The sequence below is a fragment of the Danio aesculapii genome, chromosome 19 (genome assembly GCF_903798145.1).
Source record: "Danio aesculapii chromosome 19, fDanAes4.1, whole genome shotgun sequence".
Taxonomy (NCBI): Eukaryota; Metazoa; Chordata; class Actinopteri; order Cypriniformes; family Danionidae; genus Danio; species Danio aesculapii.
In genome coordinates this window covers 3702545-3721524 of record NC_079453.1, presented here as the reverse complement: position 1 = coordinate 3721524, position 18980 = coordinate 3702545, and the positions used below count along the sequence as shown (strand labels likewise).

The following is an 18980-nucleotide window of genomic DNA, read 5'->3' as shown; positions in this document are numbered from 1 at the left end:
GATTGTGGAGAGGTAAGCATGATCGAACACCCAATGAGGGGGGAGAGCAGGCTTGGAGCCCGGCGGCTAATCAGCAGGCCAATCAGAAATAATAAATAACACCTGTTTATTCTAGTGATTGGGCCGGAGAGACAACCTTCTTAAGGAGAACAGAAGGAGCAGCCGGGAGAGGAGGGCGAGAGCACACAAACACACACTACGGGTGTTGTGCACTCAGTTAAAAAATAAAACTTTACTGCTTACCTGAATCGCCGACCCTGTCTTCTTCTTCCCTCAATAACGAACTTTGCTACAGTGATTAACTCTAACAATTAGCTTAGATCACACAGAGCCGTTCAAATTATTCTTGTTATACTTTGTCTTAGCATCAGCATTGCTTTCTTTCATGAATTTAAAGCGCATTAGCGTTATATTTAGATGTCAATATCTATAAAGCCTCATCTCTAACTTTCATAACATTACATTTTCAGATCCGAAATGTGTTCTTTTAACTCAAATAACCGGTCTTTAGTATTCGTTCTCTTTTACAATCCGCCAATTATTCCAGCTGCTGTGATAACCGAGCACTCTTCTGTGAATAAATGTATTAGGTAATGATGCAAAGATGAACAGCAGCCCGATCAAAGTGCCAAAGCCTTAAAAATGTCAAGTTAATTTCTTTAGATTGTGTCATCAGAAAGACTATTTAAGAGGTTTCTTAAGTCAACAGATCTGACAGTAATCATGTATGGTGTGAAGCAGGGGCATTGTTAGACATAAAGGTCTACTGGGGCAGACATAACCCCCACCCCCCTAAAAAATAAATTAATTATTTATTTATTTATTATAAATTATTATTTATTATATATATATATATATATATATATATATATATATATATATATATATATATATATATATATATATATATATATATATATATAGGCAAATTTTTATTTTAAATAAAAGTATTGTTGTTATTATACAATTATCATTCTAAATAATCTTAAATGTAACTAGAAAACAATGTTAAGACACAACTTGAGTGATGCTAAGATCATTTAAGAAGTCTTTTTCATGAATACTAATTTCATTTGAGTGAAATTCTATAGACAATTCAATAGAATAAAAAAATATGTTTTATAGAATTATCTGTTGACACATGTCAGAGAATTAGGTTTATAACTCTGACTCAGTTTTTTTGGCGTGGGTCTAACTACCGGGACTCACACCGGCAGAAGAGCAGCACATGCGAGAGGCGCACGGGTTCTCTGCACACACGCGAAGATGCGTCAGTTTGCTTTTTGATTAAGCTACATTGCTTTCACCAGCATTGGTTCGGTTGCATTAGAGAATAACGTCTTTATTTCGGAATTACCACTCTTAATAATTACACTTGCATAGGGAGTAAATCGTATCTCAAAGCATTTACTGGGGCACTGGCGATTTTTACTGGGGCATGCCCCTGGTGTGAAGTCAAATTTAATGCAGCTTTGCAGAAATTGTGATTTAGCCAGGAGGGGCAATACATTTTTTCAGCCAGGTTTGCACAGCCATTTTTTCATTAATAATTTAAATAATCGGTAGCACTTTAGTTTAGCTCACAATTCATTAACTATTACCTGGCCATTATCAATTTAACTGTTCTTTAGTAGTTACAAAGTCTGATCTTATTCGGTATCCCGAATCCTACAAAAAAACCTACACACAAATTTCACCTTACTTACTATTAATAAACAGCTAGTTGGTAGTTTGTTAAGCTAGTAGTGTTTGTTAATGGTTTGTTAATACTGTGAACTGTGACCTAAACTACAGTGTTAGCAACATCATCATTAAAAAACTGCATTTGTTTTTACTCGGATTTTCTTAGTTTAATATTAAAATTAATTTGATGATTTTTCATTATTTTAGTGTGGTATGTCAATTGTTTTATATAACGGTATAGAGACCTGAATAACTTCACTGAAAAATATTAATTGGATTTACAACATTTTTTTTAAGGTAAGTATTTGCAAACAATTTATATGAGCTGAATTTAAACCAGCACAGACTCATTGTGAATACGTAGCCCTTTATGGATTTCTGGAGAGTCCGAATTATGTAGCCAGAGCTACGTATGGCTGCATGTCTTTAAAACGAACGCTACAGGGTGGTATGACGCCGCCGATGGCTTCTGTTTCTTCTCACGCTAACAGCTGACCGCTTACGCCCATGTGGACGACTTTTCCGCTGTTACCAGTTTGCTCAATGACTCACCGAATACTTCGGCGGACTTGAGATGCCCAGAGGAGTTAACCGCGCTGACGGGTTATGAGTCCGGCAAAGAATGGTTCCTGAAAGCAGGTAAAACAAAAACAAAAGGCAAAAAATATAATAAAGTAAATAACAGGGTGAGAATGTGGTAAGACTTGAAAACGTGGTAAAAATCAGGAGGCCGTGGGGGCGTTTTTTTCTGGATCGCTTTTTAAAAACACTGTCTGTTCGGTAGGGAAGGGGGTGATTGGTTCAATCGGTGCTTTTGAAAACACTATCGGTTGGGTTTAGGGAAAGGGGTAGATGGGGGATCGGTCAGTCGACAGCAGCCTCTGGTGGATTTACATGAGAACAGCAGGCGCAAATGACACTCGTGAGAAAAATTTGAGATCGGAAAAAGCGTACACAGCGGCCCCTGGTGGATTCGCAAAAACAAAAACTGCAAAAAAATGTAGCTCCTGGGACGTATTTCAAGATCTCCCAAAATGTATATAGGGGTACATATCAATGGGTTGATATAAGCAAATAAATAATGTAGTAATGTTTAAATTCAGCCCATATAAATAGTTTGCAACCACTTACCTTTAAAAAAAATTTTGTAAATCCAATAAATTGTCTTTTTTTAGCGTTCATGCAATCTTAATCAAGTCATTATTATTTTTTATAAGTATTTGTATTACTCTAATTAGTATTATTTAATTATATTTACTTGTTTTATGCATTTTGTGGCTTTGCCAAATGTATATTTTCCATAATGCATTTTTCTTTGTAATTAGTGTTAATAAAAAGTCAATCATTTTAAAACTCTGCATGAGATTTACTCAAACTAAGAAATAAACATCCATTTCTATTTGTCCTGGTCTTTGTTTACTGGGTAAAAACAGCAGGATCTAGAAGCTAGTGGTGGATTTCAGGTGACTAACACAGAATTTCAATGATCAGCGGCTGCTGTCCACAGAAATGTCAAGTAAATTTAGAGCTCACACAATGCCATGGGACTTTACCGAGCCTGATCTTCAACAGACCTTCAGTAGCTCGTGTTTTTCAGGAAAACACTGTTTTCTCCGTCTTCTCTGCTTCTGGGAAAAGCAACATAAACACTGCGGTGCCACCAAACTGCTTTCATGCTACAATAAAGTCTCCTTTCAGGCTGTGTTTTGTGTCAGTGTCACCTTACTGACAAAGAAGCAGCAAACAATGAGCATCACCTCATCCTGCATGATGTCTAAATAGGAAAACACAGGCGTTTATGCAGGTTCAGAGGAATGTCAAAAGTCAGGCACAGTCAGAGATGGTCACAATAGGCTCATTTGAGGTTTACAGGATCCTGTGAGAGTGTTTAGCGGGTCAGTGGGTCATTTGCTGAGACGTGCCTGGATCACTGGTCACGAGATCCAAACAAGAGCAGATGGAGACGAGGAGGACTAAACCAAAAAAGTGGTTCAAAGAGTTCAGATCTGAACTACAACCTTTCAATTGCCTACTGTAGAAAGACTGCAGCTCTTGCATCACTGATACACCAATACACCAACACAGGAAGAAAACTATGCAGTTCAAACTTTATTACAGACTCAAGGTCCAGATCTAAAATATATATATAATCAATAACTTCTAACATAGACAATTAAAATGTACAAAATACAACAAATGAAAGAAAAACAAGCTAATAGAGGAAAGGAAAGAAACTGAGAAAGAAGAAAAGGAAGGAAAACAGAAATGAAGGTAAAGAGGAAGGAGGAAGGCAGAGGAAAATGACTGAAGAATGAAGAAAATACAACAGGGAGGAAACATGCAGGAAGAAAAGGGGAAGAAGAGAGAGAATACATGGAAAAAAGAAGTGGGGTAAAGAGGAAAATGAAGGAAATGGGAAAAGAGGAATAATAAAAATGTGAATGAAGGAATATGGAGTGAAAGAAAACAACTGAGAGAAAAATCAAGGAAAGCTGAAAAAAGGAAAATAAATTAAAGGGAAAAAGAAAGAATAAAAACAAAGGAGAGAAAGTGAAGGAAAACAGACAGAACGAAAGAAAGACGAAAGCAGCGAAAATGAAAAAAGAGAAAGAATAGAAGAAAACAGGACAGAAAGAAAGAAAGAAAGAAAGAAAGAAAGAAAGAAAGAAAGAAAGAAAGAAAATAGAAGAAAGAAAGAAAGAAAGAAAGAAAGACGAAAGCAGCGAAAATGAAAAAAGAGAAAGAATAGAAGAAAACAGGACAGAAAGAAAGAAAGAAAGAAAGAAAATAGAAGAAAGAAAGAAAGAAAGAAAGAAAGAAAGAAAGAAAGAAAGAAAGAAAGAAAGAAAGAAAGAAAGAAAGAAAGACGAAAGCAGCGAAAATGAAAAAGAGAAAGAATAGAAGAAAACAGAACAGAAAGAAAGAAAGAAAGAAAGAATAGAAGAAAGAAAGAAAGAAAATTTAAAAAGAGAAAGAAAACGGGACAGAATAAAAGAAAGAAAGAAAGAAAGAAAGAAAGAAAGAAAGAAAGAAAGAAAGACGAAAGCAGTGAAAATGAAAAAAGAGAAAGAATAGAAGAAAACAGGACAGAAAGAAAGAAAGAAAGAAAGAAAGAAAGAAAGAAGAAAGAAAGAAAGAAAATAGAAGAAAGAAAGAAAGAAAGAAAGAAAGAAAGAAAGAAAAAAGAAAGAAAGAAAGAAAGAAAGAAAGTGAAGAATTGATTATTTCAGAATGATACGGGTGATTTTATATGGTAGTGCATCAGCATAAATTATTAACATTTACTTTAATGCACGTCTCTTTATGTTGCTTGACACAATCTCAACAGGAACATGAAACAGAAAGTCAATATTTAGCTTTTTATCAAAACTATAAATTATTTAAATTAACTTTAAATGATTTTTAGTGCTGAAAAATCATACAAACGAGAGAGAAAAGTGCTTTATATTGTATTTGTCTGGTAAGCCTTAATCCCATTCATTCATTTTCTTTTCATCTTAGTCCCTTTATTAATCAGGGGTCGCCACAGCGGAATGAACCGCCAACTTATCCAGCATGTTTTACGCAGCGGATGCCCTTCCAGCTGCAACCCATCACTGTGAAACATCCATACACACTCATTCACACACATACACTAAGGACGATTTAGCCTTCCCAATTCACCTATACCACATGTCTTTACACTCTGGGGGAAACCGGAGCACGCGGAGGAAACCCACGTGATCACGGTGAGTCTTAACACCGGTTGGACACAAATATAAAAAAATACAACGTACAGTAAAATGACACTTGGTAGGCTTCACTATAGCACTATAGGAGCTACGCATTGATGGATTTGCTCTTCACACTGTAAAAAATGACCGTGAATTCAACGGTAAAAAACTGTAAACATGCTACAGTAAAAATCCGTAACCTGGTTAACAGTGTGTTTCCTTAATATATAGGACGAATAACCGTAAATTGACTTTCCCAGAATTCCCTGCATGGCACATCACTTTTTTAAATGCTTTTTGTTGACATGACTATGGATCTTTTTAGTCGTTTCCCCATCAGTTCTGTACATTAGAGATTTATTTTACATCTAATGTTGATAAACGTTTGGCCAGCGGAGAAATTAAAATGGCCGTGCCCAACTGAGTCTGGTTTCTCTCAAGGTTTTTTTTTCACTTTCGCCATTTAGTGAAGTTTTTTTTCCCTCTCCGCTGTGTAAATGACACTGAGCACCCTCTATACACTGATTCTCTTTACTGCTTGTGGGAAAAGTTGCTTGTGATGAGCATTGTTTCATTATGCAACCTTCTCATCACCTCCTGCATATGGCTGTGTTAACGTGTCTAACAGTGTAACAAAAGATGTGTAGATGTTGGTAATTCAAAATACAGGCATATTACATCTATAAATTAATACAATACAGTAGTTTACCGTTAAAATGAGGAATTACTTTTACGGTATGTACTGTATTTTAACGGTAAAATACTGGCAACCACAGCTGCCGTTTTTTACCGTAATTTTTACGGATTTATTTTTTACAGTGTAGAGTTTGGACATTTAAACCAGACTGGTGAAATTTAGTGAAATTTAAACCACACTGAACTGAACTACACTAAACTTAAACACTGAAATCTAGACTTTACTAGAACTGATAAACATAAAACAGGACAGACTAACAAAAACAGTGCAAACACTGGAGAGCTCCACACCGAGGCGGCCATCCGCGGCGCCATCTTGATGAGGTCAGGTTCTTCAGACAGGTTCTTGACTAACCGCATCTGTTTAATGTTTATCTTTTTTTTTTTATATTTATTTAGTGTTGTCACTTGCCACTTTATGTACACTGGAAGCTTCTGTAGCCAAAACAAATTCCTTGTGTGTGTGTGAAGCACACTTGGCAATAAAACTGATTCTGATTCTATGTTAAGCTGCTTTGACACAGTCTACATTGTAAAAGCGCTATAGAAATAAACACGAGTTGAACTATAAAAATGTGTTTTTTAAAGCTACAAACACTATTGTTTCTAGTGCCCGATTGCTTTAAACTAAAAAAAAAAAGAAACAACAACAAATGCAATTAATAAACTTTAAATGCTTAACATTTGCCAATAATTTACAAGCTCCGGGTCCACAATAAACCATACTTAACATTGAGATCCTGCGACGTGAATATTGCCACTTCGATGCTGAAACTATATATTGTGCAGCCCAAGTGTGCATGCATAAATACAGCTGCTTATTTTTTATTTTCTCAAACATATCAAAGTAAGTGCGCAAAGTTCTCTTCCACTTTCTCACACACGCATGCACACACTATGCTCAATACAACCATACAATTTTAAGTCAGAAACTACGCTTTTTTTTGCACTGCAACTGATGATCAACAGTAAAAATGACAAGGTGTAGCTCCTCCCAACAGGAAAAAGCAGCAACAATCAAGAATGCATGGCTTTGCAATCAAAAAATGTCATTATAATTAAAGTCAATGGGGCAATAACAACCCTTAAAGGGCACATAGTTTACCTCTTTTTTATGATTTAATATTAATATTATGGTTCTTCTGAGTGTGTCAGTTTAGGTTCAGTTTAAAACACAATTCAGATTTGTTTATTATAATGTGTTAAAAAGTGTGATGTTGGGGGCGTGTCCACAGTTCGCTGATTTATGGGTGTGTTGCTTCACATGTAAATTAGTTTCGGCTTCCCGCGAACGTAACAAGGGGGCGGGGCCATGACCCGCTCTGTGTTTGCAACACAGAGAGGCAGATTGAAAGGAGAAGGAGAGGATCAGCATTCAGTCGTACATGTACGACTCTGACACAGACCAAGCAGAGAGTACAAAATCATTTGTGTCTTTGTACAGTTTTACAGCCAACTGTGTGCTAGTTTCAAGTGCCGAGCTTGTACACAGAAACTCATAACCACGCACACTGAATTAACTTTGACTGAGGCACCGGATGCGCCGCTCGAAGCCGCGACACGGCACACCAGACACTCTCTGTAGCGCGGCAGAGACATGAAGTGTCCCGAATCGTCGTGCCACGCATTTTTGAATTCTAAACATAGGTTTCTGCAGCGGTCCGCGGCACCCAGCCGTCGACTCGAGTGTACCCTGATAGAAACCTATGTTTAGAATTGTAAAACGCATGCTAGTTAAGATCACAGGGAGCTTCTGCGATCGCGAGAAATGCAAACGGCTGAAGTATAAGGTAGACTCAATGAGAAATACACATGTTTGCAAACCTACCTAAAGATACAACCAATAATTCCGATTAGAGCGATAATGTGGAGAATATTGCTCTTGTGTTGAGCCCAATGAGCCTTGCATCTAAAAATAGAGCTAGCGTGTTCCTTTAGTGATATCGCTTCGACTCACGCTGAAAATGGCGGACGTGAATCAACATACTGAGGATATGATGACGCGCCTGTCAATCAATATTGGGGGGCGGGGGGACCGCTCTCCTACGTAAAGTTGCGGTCGGTTTGAAAACCGCTCCAATTGGTCCACCGTTTTTATGTTGTTAAATTGAAAAAAAAAGCACTGGGTGTGCTTATATCACCCCAATATGACGCTCTATACACCATACATGCACATATAGCTGTCTAAACAGCTTGAAAAGTAGATTTTTTACCATAGGTGCCCTTTAACATAACAAAAGCGTAGTCAATTTGCCCAGTGTATTGTTGAATTTTTGAAAATATGGTTGAAAATAAGATTTGTCACCAAAATCCTTACATTTGCTGAAACACTGAGAAAGCTGGGGCCAAATTAAAACTCAAAATCCCCCTAGAGTGGATGAAAACAATGGTTAAACCTGTTTATCATCTCCAGATCTGCTGGATTTTGAAGGTGTTTTGGTTTCAAATGTCAATCGTGGGATGAAAAGTTGATCCGAGTGCTTGAAAATGCTCTATTCAACAGTTCGAATGAATGGTTTGTCCCAAAAATACGCATTTGCCAATTTAGCAAGTGCCGACGTCACTGCTGCATCATCATAAAGCTGAAAGCCTAAAGGCTGTGAAGCTCTCACACTTTGAGGAGGAACACAGGGAAACTCCCATGCAGCAGAATCCCTCAGAAAGGCCACACGATCCACTCATTTCCTCAATTAAAGCTCATTTCCATTAAATCCTGCGGTGCTGAAATGATCATCCGAAGCGTTTGCATATCAACACATGCTTACAGTGCTCTGTAAATGTGTCAATGCATGTGTGAAGAAACAAAAGCGATGATTAACCTGTGCTTTACTGCTCCACCAGGATGCTTTTAAAACTCAATCAGTTTCCTCAATAGAGAAACAAAGAGGCTTTGTGTTGGGAAACAGCTGCTCTGGGAACAGCAGACATCATGGAGGAACACAAGCTTTTCCAGGACAAACTCAAGAAAATAGCAAGCCATCTTGGTGTTTACAAAATTGCACTGTAAATAAACGCCATGCAATTCCTTCATGTTGTCCCAAAGCAAATCAATTAAGTTAACAATTGTTTTTTTATTACAAATTTAAGTGGATTAAACCTAAATTAAACCTAAACCTAAATTAAGTTGTCAAAAAAACCTTAAGAGTTGTGTTGTTTCAGCTCATTTTGAATAAGCAGTTTGAACAACCAGCCAAAATTATTTTGTGAAACCCAGCCTCATTCTGAAAACGTACCCCTATATACATTTGGGGAGAGCGCCAAATATGTCCCAGGAGCTACTTTTTTGCAGTTTTTGTTTTCGCGAATCCACCAGAGGCCACTGTGTACGCTTTTTGAGATCTCAAATTTCTCTCGGCAGCACAATTCGCGTCTGAGGTTCTCATGTAAATCCACCAGAGGCCGCTGCCGACTGACTGACTGACTGACTGACTGACTGACCGATCGACTGACCCACCCTCTTCCTTCCCTCAACCCAACCAATAGTGTTTTCAAAAGCACTGATTGACCCGCCCACCCACTTCCCTAAACCCAACTGACAGTTTTAAAAAGCAATCCAGAAAAGGAAAAGGCCTCCTGATTTTTACCTCGTTTTCAGATTTTACCACATTCTCACCCTGTTATTTACTTGTTTGTTTTATTGTTTGGCTTTTGTTTTTGTCTTACCTGTTTTCAAGAACCGTTCTTCACTGGATTTGAACCCTGTCAGCATGGTCAACTTCTCTCTGCGTCTCAAGTCTGCCGACGTACATGGCGAGTTACTGGACAAACTGGTAACAGTGGAAAATGTTTTGTGTACATTAAGAGCCTTTATAGTTAATTAAAGTCTAATGGTTTAAATTTGAATAAGAAAGAATTATTCATCACTCGAAAACAATATTACGAGCTCTCATGTGTAGTTTAAGTGCTGTTTAACAGATTTTTTTCAGCACATTTTTCAACATAATTTTTTAAACCATTTTTTTTCCTTTCCCTCGGTGACAGTATGCAATATTTTACTAGTTATTTTGCAATATATTAGTATTTAGCTTAAAATGCCACTTAAAGACTTCAGTCATTCATTTTCTTTTCAGCTTAGTCCCTTTATTAATCAAGGGTCGCTACAGTGGAGGCTCGAACCAGCGACCTTCTTGCTGTGAGGCGATTGTGCTACCCACTGCGCCACCGTGACGCCAAACAATAATATTAATAATTTTCTTTTTATTTATATATTTTTTAATAATTTAATAATTCATAATTAAATTAATTTTTGAGTTTTACTTTATATAATGACTGTCATTTATATAATGACAGACCAAGCAAGTTCAATAAAATAAATACAATTAAATAAAAATAAATAAATAAATACAATAAAAGAAATAAACAAAGTAGATGAATAAATAAGCTATTAAAATCTGCCAAGTCATGGCTAAGACACATGATAGTGCTTTAAAATACAAAACAGTAACTTGAACCTCAGTCTAACAACCTAAAAACCCTAGAAAACCAAACCATCCCTAAACACAAAATCAGCAACTATTGTTCAACCAAAAAAAAGAAAGAAACAAAACCCCGAGCAGCCCCCACACCTCTTCTGTGTGATTCTGAGAAATACAGCTCGTATCAGAGGAAAATCGCATGCCATCAGATCCAGACAGACAGACAGAAGTTACAGAATATGTCCAGGGTCAGAGAAACACAAGTGTCCGGTCGGCCTGCTGTTGAAACCGCCTCTGCCTGAAGCTCAGCCCATAGAGGGTATAAAGAGCAGCAGACGCTCCAGTCCAGCTTCAGACCTGCTTTACCTGCGCTACATCACAACAACAACTGCTCAATACTACTGCAATGCTGTCCCGGTGAGTCTTCACAACACGGCCTGCTTTATATTTCTGTTTCATTACATGCTAAATGACAGATGTAGAGTCTGTTTATCATAACAATAGCGTTTAATAATCTACAGATTTATATTTTTATCGATATATCACTGATTTTTTTTGTTATTCAATTCAATTCAAGAGTATTTGTATAACAATAAGTATTGTTTCAAAGCAGCTTTACATTACTGCATTACAATCAACAGAACAGTTAAGGTTATTAGTTCTCATAGCTTTATCTAATTAACAAGTAACTAATAGCTTTTAAAGATTAAAGCTATTGCATATAAGCATAACCTAGGCTATATATATATATATATATATATATATATATATATATATATATATATATATATATATATATATATATATATATATATATATATATACATACACATATATATATACACATACATATATACATATATACATACACACACATATATATATATATAGCGTAACCTGCAGTTATATATATATAGGTGATGTTAATGTGTTTATATTCAATGAGGTGTATTGTGTGAAGTGGATATCTGTATCTCCAAGAAGAGAACACTGTAAAAATGCTGAGTTCCACACTATTCTTTCATGTCGCAACACTGATTGATTAAATCAGCTTCATTGTTTTAACAAATTTAAGTGGATTGAATTTAAATCAATTAAGTTGTCCATTAAAAACCCCTGAATTGGGATGTTTCTGCTCATTTTAGATGAGTAATTTGAGTGTATGAACAAATGACTTTTGGAGAAAAGATTGAAAAGTGAATTCGTTTATCTGCAACAATGTCTGGAAGTGGTTTACTTTTACTATTGTGCATTTAGCACAAGTGAAGAACAAAAGCTATCTTTGGCAAGCCAACAGTATAGTCTTACAAGTTTCTTTAATAAATGCATGAAAAAAGGGGCAAATGTGAGTTTTTGCTAATAAATAAGGTTTTAAATGTGATTTTTCTTAGTGGGAAAATGCAGTTTATAAGGAAAAACCATGCATCAAGGATGGAAAAAAATTGAATTAATGTTAAATAGAATTTATCTGTTTTGTATTTTCAATGTTTAATTATAAATAAATTACATATTAATAATATATTTGACTTAAAAAACTAAAATATATATATATATATATATATATATATATATATATATATATATATATATATATATATATATATATATATATATATATATATTTTTTTTTTTTTTTTTTTTTTTTTTTACTATCAGGTTTTCATTTTTGAGTTATTAGTTTATATTAGTTTTATCCAATATAATAAATAATATAAATAAAAACAAAATGTACATATTTTTCTATTTTTCTAGGGAATAAATGCATTAATTCATATTTTATTTTTGCAATTTACATTTACATTACATTTACATTTAGTCATTTAGCAGACAACTATGTAACAATTTACATAATTGTTATCATACACAAAATATGATATATATTTTTAAATATATTAACATGTTTTTTTTTACACACACACAAAAATATATACTTGTTTAAAGTTGGTGTGTGTGTGTATAAATTAATCTGATGCTATACAATAATATATTTGTGTATACATTAGATTAGTCAGTGCCAAAATTAAAATATATATATATATATATATATATATACATATACATATATATATATATATATATATATATATATATATATATATATATATATATATATATATATATATATATATATACTAAAGAGGAAAACCAAGATTAAATTAAATATATAATAATATAATATAATTATATTGAAATGCCTCATTTTATTTTGACCACACTGTTATTTTTATGCTCACTCTTATTCTTAATTTCATGTTTAATAAAACTGATTGGTTTAAGTGCACCAATATACAGTTGAAGTCAGAATTATTCGCCCCCCATTTGAATTTTTTTTTCTTTCTTAAATATTTCCCAAATGATGTTTAACAGAGCAAGGAAATTTTCACAGTATTTCCTATAATATTTTTTCTTCTGGAGAAAGTCTTATTTGTTTTATTTTGGCTAGAATAAAAGCAGTTTTTAATTTTTTATGAACCATTTTAAGGTCAAAATTATTAGCCCCTTTAAGCTCTATTTTTTTTCGACTGTCTACAGAACAAACCACTATAACAATAACTAGCCTAATTACCCTAACCTGCCTAGTTAACCTAATTAACCTAGTTAAGCCTTTAAATGTCACTTTAAGCTGTATTGAAAAAATCTAGTCAAATATTATTTACTGTCATCATGACAAAGAGAAAATAAATCAGTTATTAGAGATGAGTTATTAAGCTATTATATTTAGAAATGTGTTGAAAAAATCTGCTCTCCGTTAAACAGAAATTGGGGAAAAAAATAAACAGGGGGGTTAATAATTCAGGGGGGCTAATATCTCTGACTTCAACTGTATATACCCCTTTAAATATCACTACAGTTTTTTTTATTTATTGATTCATCATTTATGTTTAATCATCTATGTCACATGATCAACCCATTTTTATTCCCTCATCATACAGGACAGTGTTTGTTCCCTTGATCTTGGCATTTGTGGGTGTCTCCATCTCAGCTCCAGTTCACAATAACAGTAAGAAAACTCCCCCATATAAATCTGACATCATCATATTCATATACGATCCATACTAATCATCATTACAGCCACATATACCAATACATACAGCTCCAGATCACACTGAACCCCTAAACTGAGAATATATAGTAACATGAAGCATTGCGGTGTGTGTGTGTGTATGTATAATGAGTGTGAAATCAGAGCCTCAGACTGAACACAATCGAGTGTTGTTCACCTGCTCTGAGCCTCTATAGGAGATGAGCTCTTATAGACCCGTTCACTCACTCATTCACTTTCTGTCTTTGATTTTTACAGATGGAACTGATAATGACGGTAAGAATGTTTCTCTTATACACTCCCGGCCTTCGGAACGATCTTGCTAACGATCACTTTTTAAGCTAAACTCGCTGCCTCTGAATGCACGAGTGTGTCTGAACAATGAAAGCCATTGTGCGACTGCTATTGTTCAGGAAAGATCTCAGCTGCTTCTCAGACAGACATGAGACTTTCTCCTGTTTCTCAGATATTTCTGACTTCACATGAGTCTGCTTTAATGATGCAGAAAAGAGATGTTTTCTTAAGGGGCGAATAAAGATTTTGATGCAACACATTTGCAATTTTATGTCAATTTATTACTTATTTATTACAATTTATAACATTAATTTATTAACACATTTTGACTCGGTTCCGAATCTAGCCCTGCTATTTGTCTGTTACTTTCTTTGTATGTGATGCATAATTTCCATCCATTCTCCAAGCATTGATAAACTTCCTTTATATTCTTCAATTTTCTAGTCTGATCTCAAACCTTGGAAATTAACTGAGAAATCCCCAATGTAGACTTCTTAGACTTCTGTATTTTACAGTATTTTAAAAATACAACACACTAAAGTATTTAGATACAAAATATTAAGCCATTTTCATCAACCCTATCAACTACAAATGACAAAATACTATTTTGTATTTAAAATACATGTATTATAAATACTGCCCATCCCTGCTAATACTCAAATAAGAAGCAATTGGCATGTAGTTGCAATGCAACTTTTAGTTAACAAAATGTGCAATAGAGACCATCAAAATAAAGTGTTACCACAGTTTCACATTTTTTAAAACCATTTTAAGGTCAATATTAGTGGCCACTTAAGCATTTTTTAATTCATTCTGATTGGCTACAGAACTAACCATTGTCAAACCATCTACTAATGGGCTCAGAAAATAAATGTATTAAATTAAATGTAATATTAATATATTATTAAGTAAGGACTTGCAAGTAATATTAGTATCAAAAATGTATAAAAATTTTGTGCTTAAAAGGAAGACTTATGGTATATTAAAATGATATATAAAAATCCCATTGAGCCTGTGTTGCAAATGAATATGCACAGGTAATATGACTGATGTGTTTTCTATGTTGTTCCTCTCAGAATCGGCTGCAGACCTGCTACACATCTTCACTGGTAGGTCATAATAAGTTAAACCAGTTCTTTTCTATCCATCAAAGTACCATAGAAGCAAAAATAAATAAATAAATAAACAAAGAATCAAACATTTTTTGCTCGTTTTCCAGTTCAGATTCATGCAGATTTTGTAACTCCAGTGCCTGTAAATGGAGACTCAGGTTGGTCCGGTTCATATCAATCCAATCTCACTCAAACATTTATTATTAAACTGCAGGAAGGTTCAACGGCTTGGATGTGTGTCTATTGGAATATAATATTTAAGCAGACTTTCTGTGGTAACTAGAAGTATTTACATGATATGATATGAGTATTTACTATGATAGATAGATAGATAGATAGATAGATAGATAGATAGATAGATAGATAGATAGATAGATAGATAGATAGATAGATAGATAGATAGATAGATAGATAGATAGATAGATAGATAGATAGATAGATAGATAGATAGATAGATAGATAGATAGATAGATAGATAGACAGACAGACAGACAGACAGACATGGGGATAGGAAGACAGATAAACAGATGGATAGACACACAGACAGACAGACAGACAGATGTTCAAACAGATACTGATAGATAGACAGATCTAAAAAACATATAGACAGACCGGCAAACAAACAAACAGGGAGACAGACAGACAGGGAGGGAGACAGATAAGCCAAGTGATAGGTAGACAGATAGATGGATAAATAGACAGATGATACAGACAGACAGACAGACAGACAGACAGACAGACAACTAGACAGACAGTTGGATACATAAACAGACAGGCAGACGAACAGATGGACATACAGATAGATAGACAGACAGATATTTAGAAAGACAGATAGACAGAGGGATAGGTAGATAGATGGACAAATAAACAGATAGATAGATAGACAGATATACAGACAGACAGAAAGATAAACTTACAGACAGACAAACAAAGGCATAAGTAGACAGATAGATGGATAGATAGACAGACAGACAGACAGACAGACAGATAAGCCAAGTGATAGGTAGACAGATAGATGGATAAATAGACAGATGATACAGACAGACAGACAGACAGACAGACAGACAGACAGACAGACAGTCAACTAGACAGACAGTTGAATACATAAACAGACAGAAAGAAGAACAGATGGACATACAGATAGATAGACAAACAGATATTTAGAAAGACAGATAGACAGAGGGATAGGTAGACAGGTGGACAAATAAACAGACAGATAGATAGACATATATACAGACAGACAGATAGATAAACATACAGACAAACAAACAAAGGCATAGGTAGACAGATAGATGGATAGACAGACAGACAGACAGACAGGGAGGGAGACAGATAAGCCAAGTGATAGGTAGACAGATAGATGGATAAATAGACAGATGATATAGACACAGAGACAGACAGACAGACGGATGGATAGACAGACAGACAGACAGGTGGATAAAACGGTTAGACAGATAGACAGACAGATAATAGATAAACAGACAGACATCTGGATATACACACAGACAGATAAACAGACAGATGTACAAGTGAAAGTAACTCTAGAAATCTTCTTTTAATCAGGAACTACAGACGGAAAAGATTCAGCAGAGAAACATGACGGTAAGAATTCCCAATGAGCTCAAAATCACAAGCTGGAACACACACAAAGAGCAGACGTGAAGTGAACAGACAATAATAAACACACGTGACCATCTGTGCTTTCAGCTCCCAGTGACTCGACTGACACCACTGAGAAACCAGGTCAGTGTCTGCTATCGCTACTCATTCAGTCGAACATTCACAAAGACTGGATACCTGAGCTGAAGAATTTCACAAGCGCACACACACACACACACACACACACACAAAGCACTGATATCCCCATGATGATGATAACACACCAATGAATGAATGAATGAGAGTGATTACATATTACACACGGATTAATGTTTAACCGCTGTGTGTTCGGCATCAATGAGCTCAGAGAATCAGTATTAGATTGCCAAGCAGGAGACACTCAGTCAACAGGAAAAGATTACAAGCAGCAGATAAAGCTGAACAGCTCAGGATTGTGAGAAGTCGTCACACTCCATCAAATCACAGCATGAACTCATGAGACGCATTATTCAGGAAGGAAAGTGAGTTCGTTTATGGATAACGCAACGGTTATGCATTTTTTTGGCTGTTCATTTAAATGAAACAGCATTTTGGAAAGACTGAAAATCCCAAAATAATAATTAATTCATTTATTTTCCTTCGCTTAGTCCCTTATTCATCAGGGGTCACCACAGCGGAATGAACCACCAACTATTCTGGCATATGTTTTATACAGCGGATGCCCTTCCAGCTGCAACCCAGTACTGGGAAACACCCATTTACACTCATCCACACATACACACCCACACACTACGGCCAATTTATATTATTCAATTCACCTAATGCACATGTGTTTGGACTGTGGGGGAAACCGGAAAACAGAAATGCCAACTGACCCAGCCGAGACTCGAACCAGCAACCTTCTTGCTGTGAGGCGACAGTGCTAACCACTGAGCCTTACTGAGCTGCAATATATACAGTTGAAGTCAAAATTATCCTCTTGTGAAATGTTTATATTTTTAAATAGGTTTCCCAAGTGTTGCTTAACAGAAGATTTTTTTTCAACACCTTTTTAAACATAATAATTTTAATAAGTAATAATTTCATGTCTTTGCCATGATGACAGAACATACTATTTTACTACTTATTTTGAGAGGCTAGTATTAAGCGTAAAGTGCAATTTAAAGACTTAACTAGGTTATTTTATGCTTAATAGGCAAGTTAGATTCATTAGGCAAGTTATTGGATAACAGCAGTTTGTTCTGTAGACTATCGAAAAATACATGATATGCTTAATGTCATATAATAATAATATTGTCCTTAAAATTGTTACATTTATTTAAAAGCTAAAAAAAAAACCCAGAATAAAAAATATTTTAGGAAATACTATAAAAATGCCATTGCTCTGTTAAACATTGCTTGGGAAATATTTGAAAATGAATATAAAATGTGCAGAAGAGTTACTCATTTTGAAGGGTTAATAACTGATCTCTATGCATGTATGTGTGTGTATATATATATATATATATATATATATATATATATATATATATATATATATATATATATATATATATATATATATATATATATATATAAAGACAGATGTAAATATGAAGGTAACTCTGGAAATCTTCTTTTAAACAGGAACAACAGATGGAAAAGACTCAGCAGAGCAACATGACGGTAAGAATCCCTAATCAACTCAAAATCACAAACCACAAAGAGCACACACAAACATGTTTCAATATATATTTATAAATAGAGTAAGTAAAAATGGTTCACCCTCTTGTGATTTCTTTTTTAAATATTTCCCAAATGATGTTTAACAGATTCAGGAATTTTTCACAGTATTTCCTATAATATTTTTTCTTCTGGAGAAAGTCATATTTGTTTCATTTCGGCTAGAATAAAAGCAGTTAAAAAATTTTAAAAAGCATTTTAAAGTCAATAAAAAATGTAAAGGGGGGTTAATAATTCTGACTTCAACTGTATATAATATATTTAATGTTATGTAATAATAATAATAATAATAATAATAATAATAATAATAATAATAATAATAATAATAATAATAACTTTTAAATAGCTTGTTTTTTAACTGCTTTTATTTTTATCCAAACAAAAAAAAGACTTTCCCCAGAAGAAAAAATATTATAGGAAATACTGTGAAAAATTCCTTGCTCTGTTAAACATCGTTTGGGAAATACTTGAAAATCAATAAAAAGGTGTGCAGAACGGTTAATAATTTAATGTCAGCTGTATATGTATGTATGTATGTATGTATGTGTGTGTGTATGTATGTGTGTGTGTATGTATGTATGTATGTATGTATGTATGTATGTATGTGCAGACATGTATAAAGTACTAGAGACCCAGACTTAAGTAAAAGTACAAGTACTCTATCAAAAAGTGACTTGAGTAGAAGTAAAAGTGCTCTTTAAGC

The 18980-nt window shown here is 34.5% G+C and overlaps 1 protein-coding gene across 4 annotated transcripts in view; it reads left to right on the top strand.

The window, feature by feature from the left end:
* Window positions 1-10819: 10819 nt before the first annotated feature.
* Window positions 10820-18980, top strand: part of stm (starmaker) — a 33663-nt gene continuing 25502 nt past the window's right edge. For all 4 annotated transcript variants that reach the window (XR_008839462.1, XM_056479874.1, XM_056479873.1 and 1 more), the window contains exons 1-8: window positions 10820-10924; window positions 13441-13508; window positions 13809-13826; window positions 14921-14953; window positions 15064-15114; window positions 16520-16558; window positions 16664-16699; window positions 18182-18220. Coding sequence is in view for 3 of the 4 variants with exons in the window: in XM_056479874.1 (XP_056335849.1) it covers window positions 10914-10924; window positions 13441-13508; window positions 13809-13826; window positions 14921-14953; window positions 15064-15114; window positions 16520-16558; window positions 16664-16699; window positions 18182-18220 (295 nt within the window). In the remaining variant the exon portion in view is untranslated. The remainder of the gene's footprint in view (window positions 10925-13440; window positions 13509-13808; window positions 13827-14920; window positions 14954-15063; window positions 15115-16519; window positions 16559-16663; window positions 16700-18181; window positions 18221-18980) is intronic.